The sequence below is a fragment of the Salvelinus namaycush genome, chromosome 12 (assembly GCF_016432855.1).
Source record: "Salvelinus namaycush isolate Seneca chromosome 12, SaNama_1.0, whole genome shotgun sequence".
NCBI lineage: Eukaryota > Metazoa > Chordata > Actinopteri > Salmoniformes > Salmonidae > Salvelinus > Salvelinus namaycush.
Window position 1 is genome coordinate 44,428,150 of NC_052318.1, and position 24,964 is coordinate 44,453,113.

At 40.5% G+C, this 24,964-nt stretch overlaps 1 protein-coding gene across 1 annotated transcript in view; it reads left to right on the forward strand.

The window, feature by feature from the left end:
- LOC120057303 (zinc finger and BTB domain-containing protein 20-like) overlaps window positions 1-21,315 on the forward strand; it is a 32,983-nt gene extending 11,668 nt beyond the window's left edge. Inside the window, exons 3-5 of the mRNA XM_039005873.1 lie at window positions 15,252-15,431; window positions 17,373-18,917; window positions 20,236-21,315. Of these exons, the coding sequence (XP_038861801.1) occupies window positions 17,393-18,917; window positions 20,236-20,765 (2,055 nt within the window). The 5' untranslated portion in view covers window positions 15,252-15,431; window positions 17,373-17,392 and the 3' untranslated portion in view covers window positions 20,766-21,315. The remainder of the gene's footprint in view (window positions 1-15,251; window positions 15,432-17,372; window positions 18,918-20,235) is intronic.
- Window positions 21,316-24,964: the final 3,649 nt, after the last annotated feature.

Below are 24,964 nucleotides of genomic sequence, written 5' to 3' on the forward strand. Positions count from 1 at the left end.
GCCAAAACTGTAAGACGGACTATATCCCATTAAAAAAACGCACAGGGACATTGGTGTGCAATGGAAAAACCGGAGACGTATAATCTGCACAACAGCATTTGTGTTATAAAACCAGAGTTGACCCACAAAGTAAATGCTATTTGGACTTTCCACAACTTGTTACTTTTTATTAATAGGGTAGCAATTATTTTTTAGGAAATAGCTGGCAGTCATATCTTTAGATGTTTTGCTTTACCGATGAAAACAGTTAGGCCCTACTTCTTTTATGAAATTATTTTGGTTTATGCACAAACAAATCTATTTTTGCTTTATGAATATCCACTGAAGAAACAGACACTCCGCTTTTGCATTCTTTCTCTAGCCGAACACTTGCATGAAATGGATCAGGATTGTGAAATGATACTCATAATATACTCTTTATATAAGCTAGCTTCTCAGTATTATTTTTAGAAAGTGTGCTGACTGATTCAGAGTATTTAACATCTAGGTAGCGAACGTTTTTAGAGAGATTGTGACAAGTGTGCTTTCTTGTAGGGGTAAGAGAAAACAGGTCACAATGGGGATATGACCTAGTAATCCAGACACATTGTTATTCTTCTTTCAAGAATTTGTAAGAATTTCTGCTCTCTACTTGCTTTTACATGTTGCAGCAGCTTGCATGTCAAGCATAGTAAAACTAGTTGTCTCATGTGTTGTTTAAGCTCTGTTCAATTGTTATACTGTGTGAGATAATACATGACTGTAACCTATGTTCATGCAAGCTTTGGTGGTCTACTGCAGGCCACTTTACATTCTAAAGGACAATTATCAAGGTATCGCAATTACATTTTTGGCAAATTAAATATTTGATAGAATGACTTGTACATTTTAGCAACATTGCTGGTCAAGGGTTTTTTATTTGTCCTCTGACTATCTATGTCTGCAACAGCCTTACACATTAGCCAGTAGTTGTGCAAATGATTGTTTTGTCCTAGTCTAAATTATGAAGTCAAAGAGGATGTAGTTCGCTCAAACGTATTGTCATGAAATGTATTGATTTTAGAAATATCTTTTATGCCATCTTGTGAAGACAATAGCAGGCGTTTACCTATTTCATGATTTGGTTGTCGCACTTTTCTTGACAAAGTTTCTGTTGAGCAACAACAAAATATTTGTTATCACGATTAGCTGACATGGCTCTTATTTCATTTTTTAAGAGTCCCTCTGTCATTATAAATTGGAAATATTGAGACAATGCCAAATGGTTTATGGTTTAATGATTACTAAACTTTTAATACACCACCGTAGTCATCGCAGTTCACTCTTGCTATTAGCCTAAATCACGTTGCTATTATTTTCTCAAACAGAAAAAAGAACAGCGAGCTTCTGGCTCGTTGCTTCATTCTTGTGAAATGGCTGGCTTTCTTAACTAGTTCACCTTGCAACACCGTTATTAATCTATTGGTCAAGTTTATAAAGACCTTATATTTTCAGGTTGGCAGTTTGCGTCTACCCCTTCTGGATTAACAACAAACAATCCCTTGTTTCCTGAATGACACATACTTTATAAATACTTTGTGTAAGTGTTTGTGTGTGTGTGAGAGTGTGTTTGAAATGTTCTCTATCTCTGATGCAATGTGTAAGCTTTTGTAGCTAGTTACAGTAGCTGGATGAGAAGCTGGCCAGCAGGCCATTGGCACCGAAGTAAGATGAGTCTGCCAGCATAACTATTATAGAGAGGTCAAAGGTTATAAGAGCTAACAAGATACAATATGACTGTATCTTTTAAACAACATACCCTTCTTCAGAAGTCTGTGTTGGGTTTGGCTTTGGAGTGTGGTATGGTGTAAAGCAATGACAGAACGCTTTGTATGTAAAATCTATGACTGTATTTTTTCCAGAGATTCCTTATTACATCCTATAGGTCAAGTGTTTATACTGTTTCTCTTGAATTAAATATTTTTCTTCCTTTTTTTCTTCTTCCAAATTTGGCAGTTGCCATGGACACCTGCTGTGCCAAAATAATGAGACTGCAATTGTGCAAATATCTGCTTCAGGGTTAAAGCATTTTAAAGACGGTCACATGAGTGGTCAAATGGTTTGTTTTCTGAATGGCTTTGTGAAACACGAAACCCACTGAAATGCATATCAAAAGGCAACCAAGCCTGAGATTCAAACAGCGTCCTGATATTGACTGCTTTTACAAGTACTGTTTGTAGGCTACTGCAAGATGGACTTGATCAATGGTTTGAGAATCGTTTATGGTTGAGCCTCAACTTTGTTTTGAGTTCCTGTCTTGATTAATTTTGAGATATTCAAGATACTTGAGTCATTTGTACAGATGTAGGATTTTGAGCCAGTTTGAAATAATCCTGCAGCAACAGGAAATGTGAATTATTATTATTATTATGTTATAATTAATGGACATTTTTGTAGGCGTTGATACATTTTTCATGAGGGAAAATCCAGTCTGAAATTTCTTTAGAAGCCTTTTTAAACCTCAAATGCAAGTTTTGAATTGTTCTCCTGCAACAGGGTGATCAAATTTAAATCCTACATCTTCAAGTATTTATGATAGACCTCATGAATGCAAAGTAAATCATGCTAGGAATTAAGTAGAAGGGGTGTTGGCTGGGAGTTCTTGACATGCAATGAATTAAGTGAACAAGTTGTTCAGCCAATTTTTTTTGTAGTTAGACATGCTTATGCTTGCGTCACTCATGATGGAATAATTGCCTCAAACTTTGATGAATTGTTATGTCATTGCATGTCTTCAAGTAGCCCTAGTCTTTACTTTTGTTATCTCAAGATCACGGGAAACTGTCATGTTCTGGTCACGTAATAAATTTCTCGTAATCTCAAGAAAAGTCTTGTGTGTCTACGCACACAAGTCACACTCATTACTAAGACGCAGGACTGTTAGCATTTCCCATAGGAAAATATGTCCTGATAGATGCAATAGTGCCATCGAAAGAAAAATAACAAGGAAAAACTGCCTTAGCAAAGCATCTGGGTGCCAATCTACATCTTTGGCAATGTTTGATCGAAGGACTAGCTCTATGAGCTCACCCACCAACCCCTGCCCAGCTACTGATCTCCTGGTATACCACAATGCAACCGTTTTTCCCATTACGGCTAATGCTAATGAGTGGACTCTATTGGTTTACACCCTATTTGGCTACCTTGCATACTTGCATAACTCATCAAGTCTCAGAAGAAGATTCACAAAATGTTTACAGAAGAATGCAAATATACAGAACCTTATTTTGTCATGTTTCAAATAAAAATAAAAACTGAAGTACAATGGTTGAACAGACTACAGCACGCTGTGTGTAGGCTACTTGCAAATAAGCACTTGGTCACACAATGTAAGCTGTAGACCATTCAATAATTTTTTATTTCACCTTTATTTAACTAGGCAAGTCAGTTAAGAACAACTTCTTATTTTCAATGACGGCCTAGGAACAGCGGCTTAACTGCCTTGTTGAGGGGCAGAACGACAGATTTCTACCTTGTCAGCTCGAGGGATTCGATCTAGCAACCTTTGCAATTACTGGCCCAACGCTCTAACCACTAGGCTACCTGCCGCCCCGATCATTCTACCTAAAATGTTCCCATTATATTTCCAGCTCATTCTGGATTTTCTTTTTTTAAAGCAATGCAGGCTACAGTTATGTCACAACCGAATGGGAGCTTTTAACGCAACATTCCCTCTAATGTATTTGTTATAGATTGTTGCATAACTTTCAGTAGTAGTGCTTTCATAACAATTCTGAGATGGTATGGCAACAGTGTTCCTAACCTAACATTTTGCTGTAATTTTACTGGAACCGCAATTAGTAATTACCCTGAAATGTAACCACTGTCAAATTCATAGATATGGATACAAGGACTGATCATTTGATCATTTGAAACCATTTTTGAAGGTTATACATTGTTGGCAAAAACTCAAATGACCCCAAAACATTAAGAATGGAGAGAACTTAGATTAGAACAGGGCAATGTTTATCATCTTATTTATCATTGATGAACTCATTCTGATGTGTTGAGTGGTGGCATTGCTTTGACTTAAATGACCTGTGGTATTGGCACGTACCAATTACTGTACCTTTTTGGAAACATGTATGTTTCGGCTTCGTTAAGTCCGACACATGTTTTGAAAATGAGAAAAAGCTAGTAAGGATTGTAGACAACTCAGCACATCACGTCATGACAATGTGACCTCTTTTTTGGGGGGGGATTTTTAGATATTTGTAGCAGTGTGTAGGGGTTTTGTTCATGTTGATTTTCAAACGTGATGGATTTTCTGCCAACAAAGTTCATAAGCAGAACAAAGGATAAATCTATTAAAACCTGAGATTGAGCTTCCAGTCATTCTACTAAAGAGTGTTTGTGCATTTTGGGCGCATTAAACATGTTATCAGGTAATTTTTATGTTTATACTTAATAGCACAAGGGTTTGATTTTAAACCACTCAACTGTAATACGAGATGTAGTACTGTATATTGCTCATTAATTTAATTACCCAACAGAATGTTGTTGGGAGAGAACTGAACAATCAATTGGCCAATAATGTATTCAGATCAGAGTGTCATTTGCAGTATTGTTCCATTTACCTTCTGTTTATTTATGCCGTATCCAGATTTAGTATACATTTTGGTGAATTTATGTGCAATGTAGCTCCTTACTGTGAATGAATAGACGTGACCTATGTGTATTTGGTTATTCACGTTAGTCAAACAATTTCGAAAATTGTGTGAAATTATAGAAATGCCTTGATGAAACAGTAGGGCAGCTGCTAATGGGTTTGATGTCTGTCAGACCATACCTTAGTTAACATCAACAATACCGTTACAGGAAACAAATGAGGTTAGAATGAAGCTTTCCACTCATGACATTTGTGTTTATAATTATTTCATCTGGTGTAAAACATTTTTTTTTTAGCAATTTCGTCAGTGTGCAAATACCATACAATTGTTGAAAGCGGACCCATTTTCTTAGGCTTTATTTTCGGCACGGCAGTATGAATTACATGGTGATGAAATGGTTGAACCAGATTGATAGTACTCAGGTGCAACAACAAAAATAATTAAAACACTACGTGCTGCATTAATGGATAATAGCTATTAGCAGTAAATAAAATCAGAATAGGTGGGAATATTCTTCTGAATGGCACAGTATGTACAACACAATACACATCCCAGATTATTCATCGCCCAAGGAAGCAAATGGGTTGGTTCATTTCCATGAAAATCCCTCGCCCCGCCCCCCTGTAGGCTCACATGTATCAAGGAGAAAATATACGCTTGTTGTGTGTATTGAAGTCACATTTGCATATTCAAGATGTATATTATTCACATGGCTGACATCGTCTCCTTTCACAAACCCGCCTCTCATCTCTGTCCTCAACCCCATCCCCCACCCCCACCTTTTCATTTTCCCCCTAGATGAAACTGATTTCCAAATTCAGCACAGTATTCGTCATGAGGTTGCCAACTAATTAAAGCAGCTCTGATTATCCTGAAGTCAGACTGGTGATGCTGCTCTCTTCCCATTTCTCCACCTTTTTTTTCTTCCTGTGGTCTTTGTTGTGGCAGCAGGGCATGGCACTGGCAGTCTAGAGCATTGTGTCTGATTTCTAGCAGACGAACTGACCTCTGGGGACTTATTGACAGCTAACTACAGAGGGAAACACAGTGCAGTGCAGGGAGAGAGATAGAGAGAAAGGGAGAGCTGTGGGGAAGATCGATATCAGACAAATAAATGCACTTTTGTTTTTAAGAACATAATATTTCGCAAGTATAGTTGGATTCCCCCTGAACGGGGATGAAAAGAAAAAAGCTACAGATTTTGGCAGAGGCATAATGAGTGAAAGAAAATGGCTGCCTCCAAAAAGGATCTAATTAATTTTGAAGGATCATCAGCCCCTTTCGTCCAAGACAGGGGAGGGAGGAGGGAAGGAGGCAGAGATACAGACCCCTGGACTGATTAGCATTCACTGCAGGTAGGAGCTGGCTGCTGCTCACCCACTGTGTCACAGCTAAAATGGAATCACTGTTGTGAGTGACAGTCTGAGCAGCTGAAGCCTTTGTTGCCCGTATTCACCTCACTTCACCCCTCAGGCAGGTGGCTTTACATGTCTAGATTGCAACTGAAGCCAGGGAGGAAATGTATATGCTCGTGTTGTCTAAATCTAGCCATGCAGGGGCCTTTGTCATCAGGTCATCATAGAATGACCCTGACCACACTATTACACCTGCATTGGCTGGCTTATTGTAAACTAGTGTAATTTCCCTCATGATTTCAGCACTTTGTCACTTTTCCAAAGCACTATGGTAAGAATAGAAAAAGGCCCCTTTATGTGCTTTCAAATGTGAGTGAGTGAGAGAGTGAGTGCATACCGTGTGTGCGCTTGCATGCGTGCATGATGATATGTACATTTTATGACACTCCTTAATATAGATGGTACTATTGTACTTGAATTCAAATTCATATGGAGATATTTACCACAAATTACCTGATAGTAGGAATAGGAAGGTCTGACGTTTAGTCAGTGTTGGGCAATGGGCATACTGGATAGGCAATAGAGAAGTCAAAGAGTGACTACTGTCCTGGCAAGTGTGCTTCATCAGGGGTCCGCAAGTGTAGCTGCTGGGACCTTATTGTGATTGTATGGATTATTAGGGGTCACTAGACAATTGAGGATGTCCTATTGGTATTGGTGTGTTTCAGCTGTTGCCATGCATCACTCAACATCTTTTCAGCTGCATAGCAATGGCTTCAGACTTGGTTAATGGCTTCAGGCTTGGTTCATGGCTTCAGGCTTGGTTCATGGCTTCAGACTTGGTTCATGGCTTCAGGCTTGGTTCATGGCTTCAGGCTTGGTTCATGGCTTCAGGCTTGGTTCATGGCTTCAGGCTTGGTTCATGGCTTCAGGCTTGGTTCATGGCTTCAGGCTTGGTTCATGGCTTCAGGCTTGGTTTATGGCTTCAGGCTTGGTTCATGGCTTCAGGCTTGGTTCATGGCTTCAGGCTTGGTTCATGGCTTCAGGCTTGGTTCATGGCTTCAGGCTTGGTTCATGGCTTCAGGCTTGGTTCATGGCTTCAGGCTTGGTTCATGGCTTCAGGCTTGGTTCATGGCTTCAGGCTTGGTTCATGGCTTCAGGCTTGGTTCATGGCTTCAGACTTGGTTCATGGCTTCAGGCTTGGTTCATGGCTTCAGGCTTGGTTCATGGCTTCAGGCTTGGTTCATGGCTTCAGACTTGGTTCATGGCTTCATTGGAAGGTATTTTGCAAAGTCCCTATATCAAAATAATATGGCTACCATGAGAGAATCATCAACATCTTAGCTGTGATTTTAACACCAAAAAATGGCCATAATGTGTCTGTGAGCAATTGAATTATGATGTAATTTCTTGATGGCTTAGTTGGCGAGGCTATCCAAGCTTGTTTCCTTTGAGCTGTTTGACCTAAAACCCTGTGATTTAGTACAAAGCAATGGCTTGTTATGGAACCATGGTGCCATTTTGTCCAACATAGAAAACAAACAACACATGCTCACAGCTTTATTTACTGTGCCGCAAACTATAATTCAGTAAGACAATGGAGATAAACATTATTCATGTCGTGGCACACAGCTATTGGCTTAGAGGGGTGATGCTGTATGTCAATCTTCTGTAGTGTCACCACCACAGGTATTTGGTTGTTAGGAAACAGGTTAATGAGGTCCACATGTATCATGTCATATTTTCAAGGAAATTAAGCTTAATGAAGCTTACTATCTCTCTATTTCTTTCAAACGTCACACTAACATTCCTACTCCAAACCATGCCTTCTAAAATAGAAATTATAAACAATGACTCTCTTCTGTAAAAAAAAAAGTGTTATCTAGGATATAAAAGGGTTCTTCGGCTGTCCCCATAGGATAACAGGATAACCCTTTGGAGAACCCTATTTGGTTCCAGGTACAACCCTTTTGGTTTCCTTGAAGAACCCTTTACACAGAAGGTTCTACATGGAACGCAAAAGAGTTCTATCTGTAACCAAAATGGGTTCTCCTATGGGGACACCCGAAGAAGCCTTTTTGAACCCTTTTTTCGTTTAACTAGTCGGGCATTACATTGTGTTCTCTTGGTTTATGTCAATTTGATTGTTTTTCCGAAGGTTGTCTTTGACTGCTGCTGTGCATCTACAAATCAGTGTTTAATTATGTTCATCTGGCTGGTCTGCCAGGGGCATAGGCCTACTAATACAATGGAAAGTATGCAAGGATAAATAAAGCCCTTTTTAGAAAAATAAATATCTCAGCTCAGAGCAGACTGGGTAAGATAACCAAAAGCAGAAAATAAAATCTGATGAAAAGATAAATGACAAAGTATTTATGGAGACAATTCTGTATTCATTGCCGTCACATGTTATGTCTTCTTTGTCTGTTGCAGTCATGAACGGAAGTTAATACAAGTTGTGTAACTTGATGCCAGTACATTTTCCCAGTCAAATAAATGTAAGGATTGTTGGCTCCTTAGAATATTAAAACTGTTGTTGGTTACCCAAATACCCCTCTACTGAAATGTAAGGGTTTAATCAAGCCTCAGTGCTTAACATAATATTCCTACTATATACTGTATGATCCTATTCATGAAGACCATTCAGCAAAATAGATTGTAATAGATGAAGGACACATATGGACAGAAATTGTATTACATTTTTTGAATGGGAAGACATGGACACATTTGGCTGAGTTGATGAGAATACATTTGTTTGTGTTGTACTATAAGTATATCAGTCACAGCATCTAAACAAGAAAACCACAACAGAACGGGTTCAAACTAAATATGAGTATTTATGTATCCTTCAGAAAACTTCATGATATGATTAGGTTTATTTTGAGTTTGACATATGGACATTTTCTCCATTCTGTGAACAGTAAAAACCTGAGGATGCATAAACTGGCCGTAGTTGGACCCTTACAGTTTGTGGTCGTGCACATAGAGTATGATCCAAAATGATTGACACCCTTGGTAAAGATGAGCAGAAATGACTGTTATAAAATAAATAAATAAAATACTGAGCTATATTGTATGCTCAAATGTTTTTCTACTAATACAATTGCTCAGATAAATATTTTGTTTAACAAGTAACAATGTCTCTAAACGGTAGGGGTCATATTTTTTTTCTTCATGTCACCCAACAAATGTACATCCCTGGAGTTGGCACTTGGCTTAGAACCAGTGCTTTGGTCAGATGACATGAAAATAAAGCTCTTTGGCCGCTAACACCAGTGGTGGGTTTGGCGTCCAAATGAGAATGTATGAGCAGAAAAGAACCCCATACCTACTGTAAAATATGGTGGTGGATCTTTGATGTTACAGGGCTATTTTGTTTCCACTGGTCCTGGCACCCTTTTTCAGGTCAACGGCATCATGAACTTTACCCAGTACCAGGACATTTTAGCCAAAAACCTGGTTGCCTCTGCCAGGAGGCTGAAACTTGGCTACAAGTGGATCCACAAAGAAATGCTTAATTGGCCACAAAATCGGCATTTTGCAAGTTAAAAGCCTTTGGTTTGAATTGAAGAGGGGAGTCCATAAACGCAGACGAAGGATATCAAGGATCTAGAAAAATTCTGTATGGAGGAATTGTCTACGATCCCACTCAAATGTGACCAATGTGTCCTCTTCTAGAAAAAGGCTCAGTGTCGTTATCCTCGCAAGGTGAGCTATTGAAAGGTATGGAAAACAGAGGTGTCAATCATTTTGACACTTACCTTTTTTTCCTTTAAAAAGGTGTAATTTCTGGTTAACTCATGGGAATTGGCCTATATGGATAGGGCTAAATTGAAATGTTTCTTACATAATAAATATAAAAAGTATAACCATGGTAGCAATTGAAAGGGAACAGTTTGGAGATTATGGAAATGATTAGACCAAAGGTGAGGACACAACAGGTCACCTGACACAAGACTGAATCCAAACATTACACTGTTGATTTTATGTGCATTTTACATTTCCTGTACTTTTTGCCACATTTGTTGATAACGAAATCTGAAAATACTCTGGATACATTCAGTAACATGGTAAGAACATTCCTGAAACATGTGGTGTAGGTGCGACATAAGACAAAATAATTACAAGAGTTTGAGTGAGAGGACTAACTGGCGTCTCCAAGTGGCCACACACCTCTCCAAAGTGTGCACATTTCCTAAGTAATCTCAAAGAAGAGTCTTCAACTATAAGGTTCTTTTTTTGAGCTCTCCTAGCGGTGCCGTTGAGGAACTACAGCAAGCACACTTGCAGCTGTTTGGAACACAACCCTGCATCTCCGCGTTCACACAATTTACTGTTGTTGTTTACACAATCCCAAAAAATGGTCCATTATAAAACACAATATTGCGGTCTTAAGCTTTCACAAGGCAATTCAGGGGAACAGATATAGGTGCGCATAGAAAGGAGTTACGAGTCCATTCAAGTGCGTGTGTCGCTGCAAATGTTCATCACAATAGACAAACATAGGCTAATTCTGTTCAGAATAACCCAGGGTATAATAACATGTCGTCTTGTAACGGTACATCAAACATAATGATCATAAACATGGACACTGTATATGACATGAGTTTATGATATGGAAATGTGAAGTGCACATTTGGACTTCCTTGTATGACATCAAAGCAGTATTTCCTTTTTAATCCTCAATGTCTAATCTTTCAAACATACATCGAGTCCTCTTGATTTACAGAATTTCCCTCACTCGGTCAGCCCCAAAAAATTTGCGACAGTTGCCCAATTAGCGGGAGGGATGGGGGGAATTTCTCGTCGCGCGCAATGCTCAAGTTTAGAGCGTCTGTCAGTCAAAACCCATACGGAGCTGTGAAGCACAGAGCCTGAGCTCGGACGTCATGTATAGCATGTTACTGTACCAATTTAGGCATTTATCAGTGCCCATGCCATTTTCAACTCCTATACAGAGACGAGTGTAAAGGGTTAAACAAAATATATTTCTGAGCAATTGTATTAGTATAAAATAATATAATTTCCCAAAATGTTTTGCGTTGCAAACAGTATTTCAATTATTTATTTTATACAGTCATTTTTGCTCATCTTTATCAAGGGTGTCAATAATTTCGTACCCCACTGTATACTTGTATAGCTTAGAGTCTCTGTAAACCTGAGAATCACATGCAGGGTGTAGCTGAATGCCTTTTTGTGTTTCTCCATGAATGCCTTATGTGTTAGGGTATATATGATTTGACTGTTTATTTTTATTTAACCTTTATTTAACTAGGCAAGTCAGTTGAGAACAAATGATTATTTACAATGAATGCCTACCAGAAGGCAAAAGGCCTCCTGCGGGGACGGGGGCTGGGATTAAAAATAAAATAACAATAAAAGAAAATATAGAACTAAACACACATCACGACAAGAGAGACAACACAACACTACATAAAGAGAGACCTAAGACAACATCATAGCATGGCAGTAACACATGAAAACACAGCATGGTAGCAACACAATGTGACAACAACATGGTAGCAGCACAAAACATGGTACAAACATTATTGGGCACAGACAACAGCACAGAGGGCAAGAAGGTAGAGACAACAATACATCGCACAAAGCAGCCACAACTGTCAGTAAGAGTGTCCATGATTGAGTCTTTGAATGAAGAGATTAAGATAAAAGTGTCCAGTTTGAGTGTTTGTTGCAGCTCGTTCCAGTCGCTAGCTGCAGCGAACTGAAAAGAGGAGTGACCCAGGGATGTGTGTGCTTTGGGGACCTTTAACAGAATGTGACTGGCAGAACGGGTGGATGATGAGGGCTGCAGTAAATATCTCAGATATGGGGGAGTGAGGCCTAAGAGGGTTTTATAAATAAGCATCAACCAGTGAGTCTTGCGACGAGTATACAGAGATGACCAGGTTACAGAGGAGTATAGAGTGCAGTGATGTGTCCTATAAGGAGCATTTGGTGGCAAATCTGATGGCGGAATGGTAAAGAACATCTAGCCGCTCGTGAGCACCCTTACCTTCCGAAAGTTTTGTCATGTGCTACTGATCATAAGCTCCTAATATGGTACGCCATAGTAACACCATTTTTGATATTTACAGTTGAAGTCGGAAGTTTACATACACCTTAGCCAAATACATTTAAACTCGCTTTTTCATCATTCCTGACATTTAATCCTAGTAAAAATTCCCTGTCTTAGGTCAGTTAGGATCACCACTTTATTTTAAGAATGTGAAATGTCAGAAAAATAGTTGAGAGTGTTTTATTTCAGCTTTTATTTCTTTCATCACATTCCCAGTGGGTCAGAAGTTTACATATACTCAATTAGTATTTGGTAGCATTGCCTTTAAATTGTTTAACTTGGGTCAAACGTTTCGGATAGCCTACCACAAGCTTCCCACAATAAGTTGGGTGAATTTTGGCCCATTCCTCCTAACAGAGCTGGTGTAACTGAGTCAGGTTTATAGGCCTCCTTGCTCGCACATGTTTTTTCAGTTCTGCCCACATATTTTCTATAGGATTGAGGTCAGGGCTTTGTGATGGCCACTCCAGTACTTCGACTTTGTTGTCCTTCAGCCATTTTGCCACAACTTTGGAAGTATGCTTGGGGTCATTGTCCATTTGGAAGACCCATTTGCGACCAAGCTTTAACTTCCTGACTGATATCTTGAGATGTTGCTTCAATGTATCCACATAATTTTTCTTCCTCATGATGCCATCTATTTTGTGAAGTGCACGAGTCCCTCCTGCAGCAAAGCACCCCCACAACATGATGCTGCCACCAACGTGCTTCACGGTTGGGATGGTGTTCTTCGGCTTGCAAGCCTCCCCCCTTTTCCTCCAAGCATAACAATGGTCATTATGGCTAAACAGTTCTATTTTTGTTTCATCAGACCAGAGGACATTTCTCCAAAAAGTACGATCTTTGTCCCAATGTGCAGTTGCAAACCGTAGTCTGGCTTTTTTATGGCGGTTTTGGAGCAGTGGCTTCTTCCTTGCTGAGCGGCCTTTCAGGTAATGTCGATATAGGATTCGTTATACTGTGGATATAGATACTTTTTAACCGGTTTCCTCCAGCATCTTCACAAGGTCTTTTACTGTTGTTCTGGGATTGATTTGCACTTTTCGCACCAAAGTACGTTCATTTCTATGAGACATAGCGTGTCTCCTTCCTGAGCGGTAGGACGGCTGCGTGCTCCCATGGTGTTTATACTTGCGTACTATTGTTTGTACAGATGAATGTGGTACCTTCAGGCGTTTGGAAATTGCTCCCAAGGATGAACCAGACTTGTGGAGGTCTACAATTTGTTTTCTGAGGTCTTGGCCGATTTCTTTTGATTTTCCCATGATGTCAAGCAAAGAAGCACTGAGTTCGAAGGTAGGCCTTGAAATACATCCATACGTACACCTCCAATTGACTCAAATTATGTCATTTAGCCTATCAGAAGCTTCTAAAGCCATGACATAATTTTCTGGAATTTTCCAAGCTGTTTAAAGGCACAGTCAACTTAGTGTATGTAAACTTCTGACCCACTGGAATTGTGATACAGTTAAATAAGTTAAGTTAAATAATCTGTCTGTAAACAATTGTTGGAAAAATGACTTGTGTCATGCACAAAGTAGATATCCTAACCGACTTGCCAAAACTATAGTTTGTTAACAATAAATTTGTGGAGTGGTTAAAAAACGAGTTTTAATGACTCCAACCTAAGTGTATGTAAACTTCCGACTTCAACTATATATATATATATATATATACTGCATCACCAAAAGTATGTAGACACCTGCTTGTCGAACATCTTATTCCAAAATCATGGGCATTCATATGGATTTGGTTCCCCCCTTTGCTGCTATAACAGCCTCCACCTTTCTGGGAAGGCTTTCCATTAGATGTTGGAACTTTGCTAAGGTGACTTGCTTCGATTCAGCCACGAGCATTAGTGAGGTTGAGCATTGATGTTGGGTGATTAGGCCTGGCTCGCAGTCAGTGTTCCAATTCATCCCAAAGGTGTTCGATGAGGTTGAGGTCAGGGCTCTGTGCAGGCCAGTCAAGTTCTTCCACACCGATCTCGACAAACCATTTCTGTATGGACCTCGCTTTGTGCCACAGGGGGCATTGTCATGCTGAAACAGGAAAGGGCCTTCCCCAAACTGTTGCCACAAAGTTGGAATCTCAGAATCATCTAGAATGTCATTGTATGCTGTAGCATTAAGATTTCCCTTTACTAGCCCAAATGATTCCTCGTTACAGTTGGCACTATGCATTGGGGCAGGTAGCTTTCTCCTGGCAACCGCCAAACCCAGATTCGTCCGTCGGACTGCCAGATGGTGAAGCATGATTCATCACTCCAGAGAACGCGTTTCCACTGAGTCCAATGGCGGCGAGCATTACACCACTCCAGCCGACGTTTGGCATTGCGCATGGAAACCCATTTCATGAAGCTCCCGATGAACAGTTCTTGTTCTGACATTGCTTCCAGAGGCAGTTTGGAACTTGGTAATGAGTATTGAAACCTAGAGAGACGATTTTTACGCTCAAGACATAGGGACTGGGAAAAACAGGGATTTGAAATCACGTTCAGTACGGCCTTGGTATACACACACACACACACACACACACACACACACACACACACACACACACACACACACACACACACACACACACACACACACACACAATCCAGTTGGAGACTTTTATATTGGCGAGCAATCCTTTTGCGATTGTTGCAACCTTTTATTAAATTGATTCAAGCTCCTGTGTCCTCTGTAGGTCCGCTCGAGGCAGGTTGTAGACATTTCTGGTCTCTAAATGCTTTTCTGATAACGATCAGACTGTGAGCATAACGGCATGTCTATAGCCTTTGACATTTTATTCAGAACTGACAAATATGATATGAGGAGATATAATATAATTGTGGGTACATCAGACCGAAAGGTGGATGGATCTCCTTTGGCTGTGTGTGGTTCACTGACCAGTGGTTTGGATAACGACTGAAAAGAGATTTGGCCACGTGATTTCCAACCTTGACGTATAGTTGGCGGTTAACTGTCCACTAGAGTATTAGTCTAGAAGGTCCACTCACTCTTTACGTTGGAAATTAGAACATATCCATTGCATTGCATCCACGTCACCACTTCAAAGTTTCCCAGTTGCCTTTTGTAAGTTACGAGTACATTCGCTTGAGTCGGTCTCTACGTATCAAGGTCATACACTTCTTTCTCAGATTGAGCATGTTGATTTCTGAATTGTTTCTTGTTCCCCCTATAGGGTGGTATTGAAGAGACCACTGTGGCAGAGCGACCTATGATAGAGGCAGCAGAGAGGACGGAAGGTATTGCCTAGCACTGGTCTTCTCTCAGCCACCTCCACCAGGAACCTGTAGCAGTGTGTCCCGTGCCTCATCACCAGCCTCACACACATCTTCCCAACCAAGCGTCATCTGACTGTGTGAGTATATTTCTGTGGTCAGTCGGTCAGTGCCCCTCATAGCTAGGGTACACTAGCAGCATGGGTGTGTTTCACATTTATTAAACAGACATTGAATATGGTTTTATTCATACATACCAAATCTGTCCTGCATGTTGCAATCATTAACGTTTTCTGTTTCTGATTATAGTAATCCTATTGGATGTGATTTGGTTTGTTCTCATTCTTTGAATTCGTTTTTTTCCTGTTTAATTTATTTATATATATTTACGATAATTTGGTTCCCCAGGAATGAATAACAATAAATGGTATTCATTAGTCCTTCCCTTGGTTTTGATAGAATGTCTTCGATAATACCTTATAGTAAATAGTCACCTAGATACAAGGCTTTCATCATTCACTGACAGGTGGTCAAAGGTAATCACTTGAGAGCTCTCCTTTTGTTGACCTAAAAGCAAGGCGTGGCCATGAATATACATTATCTAGATAGATCTTGATGATCGTGTTTAACATCAAGGGGAGGTGTTTTTTTTTCTGTCACCATGGTTGCATAGTAAAGTAGCCTAATTTCATTGTAGTTTTACTGCGAAGCATATGATAATTACAAGGGTGATAGTAGTGAAGAGGGGTCAGGTGCTATATGAATAAACGTGTGTGTGTGTGTGATGTACAGTATGTACCCAGTGAGTAAAGGGAGAGGCGCTGTATTATAGCAGTGGTTTTAAGAACCCTTGCGCTCCGGGTGTGGGTTATGTGGATGAATGAAAATATGTAAAACGTATACAGATTGTATGAACAGGTGTTCAGTCTTACAGAGAAGCCATTCATTTTTGTTGTTGTTGAGGATAGTATAATGAGGCTGTTTGCTGGAGGACTAATGCTAAATAATATTTAGTGATTTGATACAGATGAGGTTCAGAAAATCGATGATGTTATATTGAGATGAGATGTAATGGTAAAATAGTAGAACACCCTTTTTAAACCATTCAATGAATCTAGCGTCCATGTGTGGAGTGACAAAGCTATTGGATGCCATTGATTGTCATTGTCATATTCAGTCTTGTTAAACTGATCTACAAATGTCCGTGATAAAAGTAAAACATTCAACAAGTAAGTCGTGTATTGTTTTGTAGCAATTTGTTAATTCGACATGTAGATATCTAAGAAGAGCTTTAACAATGCATGAATTGAGAGCAATACTGTAACGCGTGAAATATTAGGAAGCCTATAGCTGAGCCATTTTGTAGATTTGTAGTTTATTATGTACAATTTGTGTTATGGGCAGTCACTACTCCATTCGTGAGTTTGACTTCTACATTTTAGCAAAGGAGATGGGCGCAAATACAAACTTAAACACTGCTTAAGCCTAGCTGTGTAACGTCCTGAAATTCGGAGAGTAGGGTAGTTAGGAACCACGTCACAGTGCACGCTGAAGGCTGATAAACGAGGCTTTATAGTCTAAACCCACACTACCACCTACTGGGCGTTTGGAGTCTCATAGAAAATATATCACCAGACTTGTAAGATAGGAACAAAACTAATTGGATGGGAACCATCTTGGTTGTTTCGTTCTCGCTATTGCCCTACAGATCCTTTGTCGTGCTGTTTTGTGCAGACATTCATCCAACTACTAACCAGCTAGTTTACCTCGAATGATATGATTGTTTCAATATCAAATGCCAACATACCATGAAATAACATAAAATAAGATGATCACCGAAATGTGAGGAAAGCACATGGGGTGGATGGGAAAGGTCATATGTTGAAGTGGATTAAATTGGGCATATCTGTGCTAAATATCGTGATTATGTCCCTACAACAGTGCAGCTGTGTTGCTTCTCAAAATGTATTTGATAATCAATTTCACATTTTTTTTTTATTAGATTGTTGCTCATCATGTGGCCCACATTCCTAAAGATTGAGTCATCATTTAAAACGTTTGGTGTTTTCTTCTTTTTCCAGGTGACATCAGTTGCAAGGGGATGACCGAGCGCATTCATAACATCAATCTCCACAACTTCAGCAATTCTGTACTTGGGACCCTCAATGAGCAGCGCAACCGTGGGCACTTCTGTGACGTGACTGTTCGGATCCATGGAAGCATGCTGCGAGCCCACCGCTGCGTGCTGGCCGCTGGGAGCCCCTTCTTTCAGGACAAGCTGCTCCTGGGCTACAGTGACATTGAGGTCCCCTCGGTGGTCTCGGTGCAGTCCATCCAGAAGCTGATAGACTTCATGTACAGCGGGGTCCTGCGGGTTTCCCAATCGGAAGCTCTCCAGATCCTCACTGCTGCCAGCATCCTGCAGATCAAAACGGTCATCGATGAGTGCACCCGCATCGTGTCCCAGAATGTGGGCCTGGCCGGGCCAGGGGGGTTCCCTGTCAACCCAGGGGACTCTGGGCAGGAGACGCCCCGGGGCACACCGGAGTCAGGCACCTCTGGGCCCAGCAGCGATGCAGAGTCAGTGTACATGCAGGCCACGTCCCAGCAGAGCCTAGAGCGTGCGTACACATCGCATTATTCCTACTCCGGCCTTTCACTGCAGAATGGAACCCGTGAGCGCTCCCACTACGTAACCAGTATGACAACAAGCTACGACCCAGCCCTCGGCACGCAGAAGGACCAGCATGACCAGGACCCGCCGTGGATCACCCGCATCCATGAGAGATCACAGCAGATGGAACGCTTTCTATCCACTCCTGAGACCACCCACTGCCGCAAGCAGCCCCGACCGGTACGCATACAGACAGGAGGCGTTCACATAAAGCAGGAGGCAGAGGACGAGTACAGCAGCTATGGTATGGATGAGTGCACAGGAGACACAGACCACGTTGAGGGTGTGGAGAGTGAGCCGAAGGGTGAAAGCTTTGACTCAGGGGTAAGCTCCTCCATCGGTACTGAGCCAGACTCCGTGGATCAGCAGCAGTACCTGCTTGGCTTTGGGAGGGAAGGGGTTGGAGAGGGGCAACAGTGTGAGGGGACCCCAGTGCAGATCGATGTCAATGACTCCTCCCCAGAGCAGATGCATGAGACGGAGGACAGGGGCACATCCCACGGCACTAGCGACAGTAATATGTTGCAGCCCCTGCCCAACCCAATCATGGCCCAGTCCCTGCCAAGTGCCCCACTCTATATGCGTCAGGCCGAATCCCTTACCAGCAACCTGAGGATGCCGCTCACCATGACCAGCAACACCCAGGTAATGGGCACGGCCAGCAACTCCTACCTGCCCAACCTCTTTGCCACACAGTCGGCCAGCAACAACAAACCCTTCCTCTTCAGCCTGCCACAGTCCACGGGAGGCCAACAGCCCCAGTTTGTGGCCGTGCCGCCCCCTAGTATGCCCCCATTCTCTCAGCAGTTAATGGTACAGCAGCAGGCAGCGCGGGAACAGCAACAGGCGGCCCAGATGGGACAGGGGGAGAAGAAGCCCTATGAGTGCACTCTATGCACTAAAACCTTTACTGCTAAACAGAACTATGTCAAACACATGTTTGTGCACACTGGTGAGTACACTGGCTCCTCTTACCATTTTGCATGTAACACTAGTATATTGCCATGAGTGGTTTGTGGGTCAAATAATTTCCCTGTACATTTGCAAATGAAATACACAAACGCAATGAATGGTTCTTTAAGTTAAAATGTAGCCATGGATAAATGTTTATTTTGTTTAGTGGCTTGAAATATATAGGCTATTTCTTGATGGATGGCTAATAGCAAACAAATATTTTACTAGCATAAGGAAAATTACATAGGTTTTCTGTGCATGAAAGAAGTATTAATTTTAGGGATTGACATCAAGGGTTCCCCTACTGGCCGGGCAAGTTAACTTTCTGGTTTCTCCCCTCATTGAATTCATGGCAGTTAACTTTCTGGTTTCTCCCCTTATTGAATTCATGGCAGTCGAGCAAGTTGAGCCTGCTCTGTGATTTCCCCATTGGTCAGGTAGATTTAAAACAACTGAAAACAACCGAACTGCAAATAATTCCAGTAGCTTAAATATTATCTTTTTGGTTCCTGCCCATTGTTTAAGTGAAAGACAGAACATTTCTGGCATTTTATGGCCCTAGTTGTTTACACACAGAAATGCCATCAATTGTCTTCACTTAAACAATGGGGAGGAACCAGAAATATCAGTTTTAGGCTACCTTAATGTCAATCCCTGATTTTGATTCAGCTGAGCGGTACAAATTAGTTCTAAGGCTCTGTCACATTGAAAAATGAACTTTGGCAGCCTGCATCATAACTGATATTCTGTATTTGATTAATACAGTGAGTGATATTTCAGGTCTTGTATGGTTGCCAATGAAGCTAGTCCTGTAAAATATGACACATTGATTACTATTTGTAATTTAGAGTTTTATCACTGGGTGGTGGTTGGTGCATAAATATTAAAAAGGTCAAAAAGAGGTATGGCAACTACCACTGAGCAGGACGTTGGAAGGGGTTCTAATTCTACCAGAATTCATAATCGGGCTCTTTATATTCCAGTTAAGAGCAGAATGATGTTATTTTGTAAAAAATGTAACATTTTAAATAGTTTCAAAAATATATTCAAGCCGAGATACTTATTCATAAACAGATGGAGGACGAGTGTGCCGATCAACAATGGCTGCTTGGCAGTGAGGTCAAACTTTGTTAGGGCATTGGGTTTAACTTGTTTTGTGACGGGCACAGTCCTCGTTCATTTGCAAAATTACATTTTCAAGGCTACATTGGAAGAAATGAGTTGCGCTGTCGGTGTCCTTCGTTGTTTAGCACGGTTTTGTGTTTTCCTGTCTCCCATTTCTCCTCCTAATGACTGTGACTTCTGTGTATATTCAGGTGAGAAACCACATCAGTGCAGCATCTGCTGGCGCTCGTTCTCCCTGAAGGATTACCTAATCAAACACATGGTCACACACACAGGGGTGCGTGCCTACCAGTGCAGCATCTGCAACAAACGCTTCACCCAAAAGAGCTCCCTCAACGTCCACATGCGGCTGCACCGTGGAGAGAAGTCCTATGAGTGCTACATCTGCAAGAAGAAGTTCTCTCACAAGACCCTGCTGGAGAGACACATGGCTCTGCACAGCACAGGGGGCGCCGTCACAGGGCTGTCCGGGGCAGCAGGCGCCGGTGGCCCCGTCTCCATTCCCATGGCCGTGCCCGAACCCGGCGCTGGAGTGGTGGCCCTCGCCATGCCCGTCAGCGGAGGCGCCGGAATAGGGGGTGGGGTCGGAACAGGAGTGGGTGTGGCTGCGGAGGCAAGCTGCCAAGAAGGGACCACCTATGTGTGCTCCGTCTGCCCTGCCAAGTTCGACCAAATTGAGCACTTCAATGACCACATGCGAATGCACGTCTCTGATGGATAAGTACAAATAGATGCACTTCTTTAAAAAAAGAATGAAAAATAAAAATGGCACTAGATTTTTTTATTTTGGGGCATGAAGAGTAATGAGTATAGACACTGGCACATTAAGTTTCCCAGAAAGGAGTTTTTTTTGTTGTTATTCTAAAAGAAAAACAAGATGGTGGCCTTAAGGCTTTGTAGTTTGATATTGATCCACTGGATGGATCCTTACTACAGGCCTCTAAATGTATGCTTTCCTAAAATACTGATTTATGTGTTGAACACTACCGAAAGGCCTACGAAAGAAACACACACATACACAAATTCAAACTTACACACCTATATACAGTATAGATATATGTTTGTATGAGTGTATGTGTTCATGTGTGTATGTGTGTGCTTGTGTATCTGTATGTGTGCGTGACTGCTTGTGTGTGTGTGCGCGTGTGCAAACATTGCCATGGAATTTCTAACATGGTAATAAATGTGATCCCATATTGACCGTTTTGGGCACTATAGGCGTCCAAGCTTACTGTGGTATAATTTTCAAATAAACAAAAAAAAATATCTGGCTTGGGCTAAAGATTCCCTCTTAAAAAATATTGTCGGTCACAAGTTTGCCTTCTTATGTCGGATAAGAAAAGGAGAGTAATTCATTTGACACTGGGTTTTTATTTATTATTATGGTATCGAGGGATTAACATGCAGCTGTTGTGGAGGTACAAGTTGATTTGACTAATTGTACTGAACTTCCTGTGAGTGGGTATAGGAATGGTTATTTGGTTAATGTTTTATTGTCCATGCATTTTGATGGTTCAGGTTAAGTTGACGAAATTAGGGTTGTTGATAAGACAGTATTTGAGCAACAAAAAATAAGTAATATTGTTAGGAGTTTATTTCGTTTGCATACACTGCCACTAATATCTTAGAAGACTGTTAAGGCTATAACTTATTAACAGAAGACAGAAGAAAGTTCTTCTTGACTTAATCCGTTTCTAAATTATTGTTTAGTTCTATGAAGAGGATTTGACATGTGCAGTTGTGGCAGGCTTGAGTATGCCACCAGACTTATCATGATTGCTGCTCCCACAACTTGCACCAGACTGTTATCAGCTGTAGATTACAACATGATTCTTCATTATTACTATTATCATTCAAATGATTCAAAAAATATATATATTATTTGATAATGGAATGATTTACCAAGGAAGTTTAAGACAGCCGTCAAATGGATTACCGGTGAATTGAGAATGATTCTGTGAACTTGCATTGGACAGAAATATCATCCTATGACCTAAAACTCTTGTCTACCCTGTTCCTAAGGACATGACCCAGCTATTTGAGCAGGTGGAGAAAATAAAATGCACTATACCTGAAATCTTAGCTCTACCTGGTGGCCCAAATGGCATGTCATGTTCGGACATGACATGCAGACAAGAGAGACACGAGGCAAAATAAAGCATGATAACATATACCCGGGCCAATAATTAGCCTACTTCATAATATACCACAATTTGCAGATGGACTTTCCAGACAGTAAGATACATTCCCGTTTTCACCGGATACCTAGACACAAGTGTGTACAGAATAGATTTGGGAGTAGGGAGCGGGGATGCCGTTCAAGTGTCACGTCACTCAAAGGCTCTGCTCTGATATTTGTCTTGTTGTCCTTGCATTTTATCCAAAATAAGACAGACACGTCTGCCTGCAACTGCAATCTAACGTTTTTGCTCATTTCTTTGAGTAGACACTTTTTTTTAGTTACAATGATGAGATCGTAACTAACCACAATTACAGTACAGTCTGAAAAACAATATGTTGTAGATAAAAACAAAGTGCTGCATTGCAAATGTTCTTCAAATGGCTGTGCTTAATATTGAATTGTTTTACTTAAGAAATTAAATTCTATGATTTTCATTTTCTAAAGGAAAAAAAGATTTCTTAAAAGCTTGATAAGAGGACTGCATTATTTTCTTGCATATATGTTGCACTGCTTAAACCGATAAGTGCACTACTGTTACCAGAGATATTTTAGTTTTAGAGAATAATAATCATTTTTTATCGAATGTTTGGTTGTAGAATTCACGTGTTAGAATAGCTTTGTTCTATTTTTCGATAAGGTAATTCAACGTTTCTTGGCTTTTGTTATTGCTTGCTATTATATGTACTTACTTGTGCTGTAAGCATTTATTTTTTATTCAAATCCGAACCATCGCGTGAGCTTCTCTCTGTTTTTACCCTTTTAATGTATTCTTTTCAGGAGTTAAACCCTTCTAACAGCAGTTATCGCACTGCATACATTAGAACAGATGCTGAATTTTCATACAAAAGCATTCATGCCAAATGATATCCCCCCCCAAAAACAAACTTTTTTTTATATAGCGTGCGTGGACATAAATGATACACATAAATCATAGGCGTGTTTTAGACATTTCTTTGGGAATAAGAGGGTGGGTGGGAGATTGTACGAAGCTTATTTGCTATTTGTAAATTGTTTCACAAGTGTGTGTCTCTTGTGTTTTGTATGTCTGTGTGAGTGTTTGTGTGTGTTGTATAATCAAACTGTTGTTGTCCCAAGTGGATGTGTAATACCTGAACTGTAGGGCTTCCTTTGCAATATGCAGTGCAGGTACTATGAGAAGCAGCTTTTGCTAACCCTCATGGGCTAACAAACACATTTGTGATGCACATTTACAAAGACATCTATTGATCAAATATTGATACTGGTAAATACATTGCCCCTATTGGAAGAAGTATATGGCATTTTATGCCTAGTGTTTTAGTTACCTTCCTTCAGCTGGTTGCTATTTGAAAAGGCAACCTGAGAAAACTCTCCTGCCAGCTTCACTGTGTTCTATCTTTGTCTCTTTCAAATGGGAAAAACAAGGAAGTGATGAGGACTGTTATTAACATAGATCACAACGTTAGGATATCCTCATATCAGAAACAACGGACCTACTGCATGCATCAGAGAGGGGTCTTCATATTATGTCGTAGAGTTTCCATCTGGTCACTGAATAGCATGTGGTTGTCAAGCGAAGGAAACAATATACACTCCCCTACGTGTTTTGTGGAACAGTGAATCTACGTGTTTAATGTGTCTCTATACCCCAGCGTATTTTCATACATATCTGTTTTACCGTTTAGAAATGAAAGCACGTTATGTATGTAGTCCCCCCATTTGAAGGTATTAGAAGTATTTGGACAAATTCCCTTATAGTGTATTACATTTAGTCAAAAGTTTTGTATTTGGTCCCATATTCCTAGCACGCAATGAGTTCATCAAGCTTGTGACTAACAACTTGTTGGATGCATTTGCAGTTTATATTGGTCGTGCTATTATGCTATGCCCACTAGAAATTAATGGTAAATAATGTGTAGTGTATTTTGGAGTCACTTTCATTGTAAATTAGAATATCATATTTCTGAACGATTATACATTAAGGTGGATGCTACCATAATTATGGATAATTATGAATGAATCGTCAATAATGATGTGTGATAAAGTTACAGAGACATAAATATCATGCCCCCCCAAAAATGGTAACCTCCCTGTTATTGGTAATGGTGAGAGGATAGCATGTTTCGGGGGATCTTTGTGCATCTGTAACTTGGTACATTAATGTAAAAGTGTTCAGAAACATGTTATTTTCTTATTTACAATAAAAGTGACTCCAAAATGGCACAATAAGTATTCACTATAAGTGAATTTGTCCAATACTTCAAATGGGGGGACTAGATACATAAAGTGCTTTCGTTTCTAAACAGTAAAACAGATATGTACTGTATGAAAATACCTTCAAATAAAAGGTGATATTCTGTACTGGCGCTTCATAAGACAATATTAAACGTTTTAGCTTCACTGTCCAAATAAATACGTAGGTGAGTGTATGTGACTTGTGATTGGCCAGCAGTTTGTTATCCTCTGCTGCAGAGGTCTCTAGGGGGATCATAAGCCTATACATGCTTCTACTCTATAGCTTCAATTGCTACACTAAGACAAGGAACACTGAATGGCTGCATGCAATGTTCATTTGTCTCTATTCTTGGAGGACTATCTGTAGTCGTAGGTTTGATGAGGCAAAGTCCTTAACAGATGGCTACAGTATGTAAGGGACTGCTGAGATCTATTTTGATCACATGTTATTGCTCTAGCATACAGTTGTTGTTGGTGTTGGTGTTGGTGGTATTGTTCAGGGCCCGTAAACCAGGGTCTTAGTT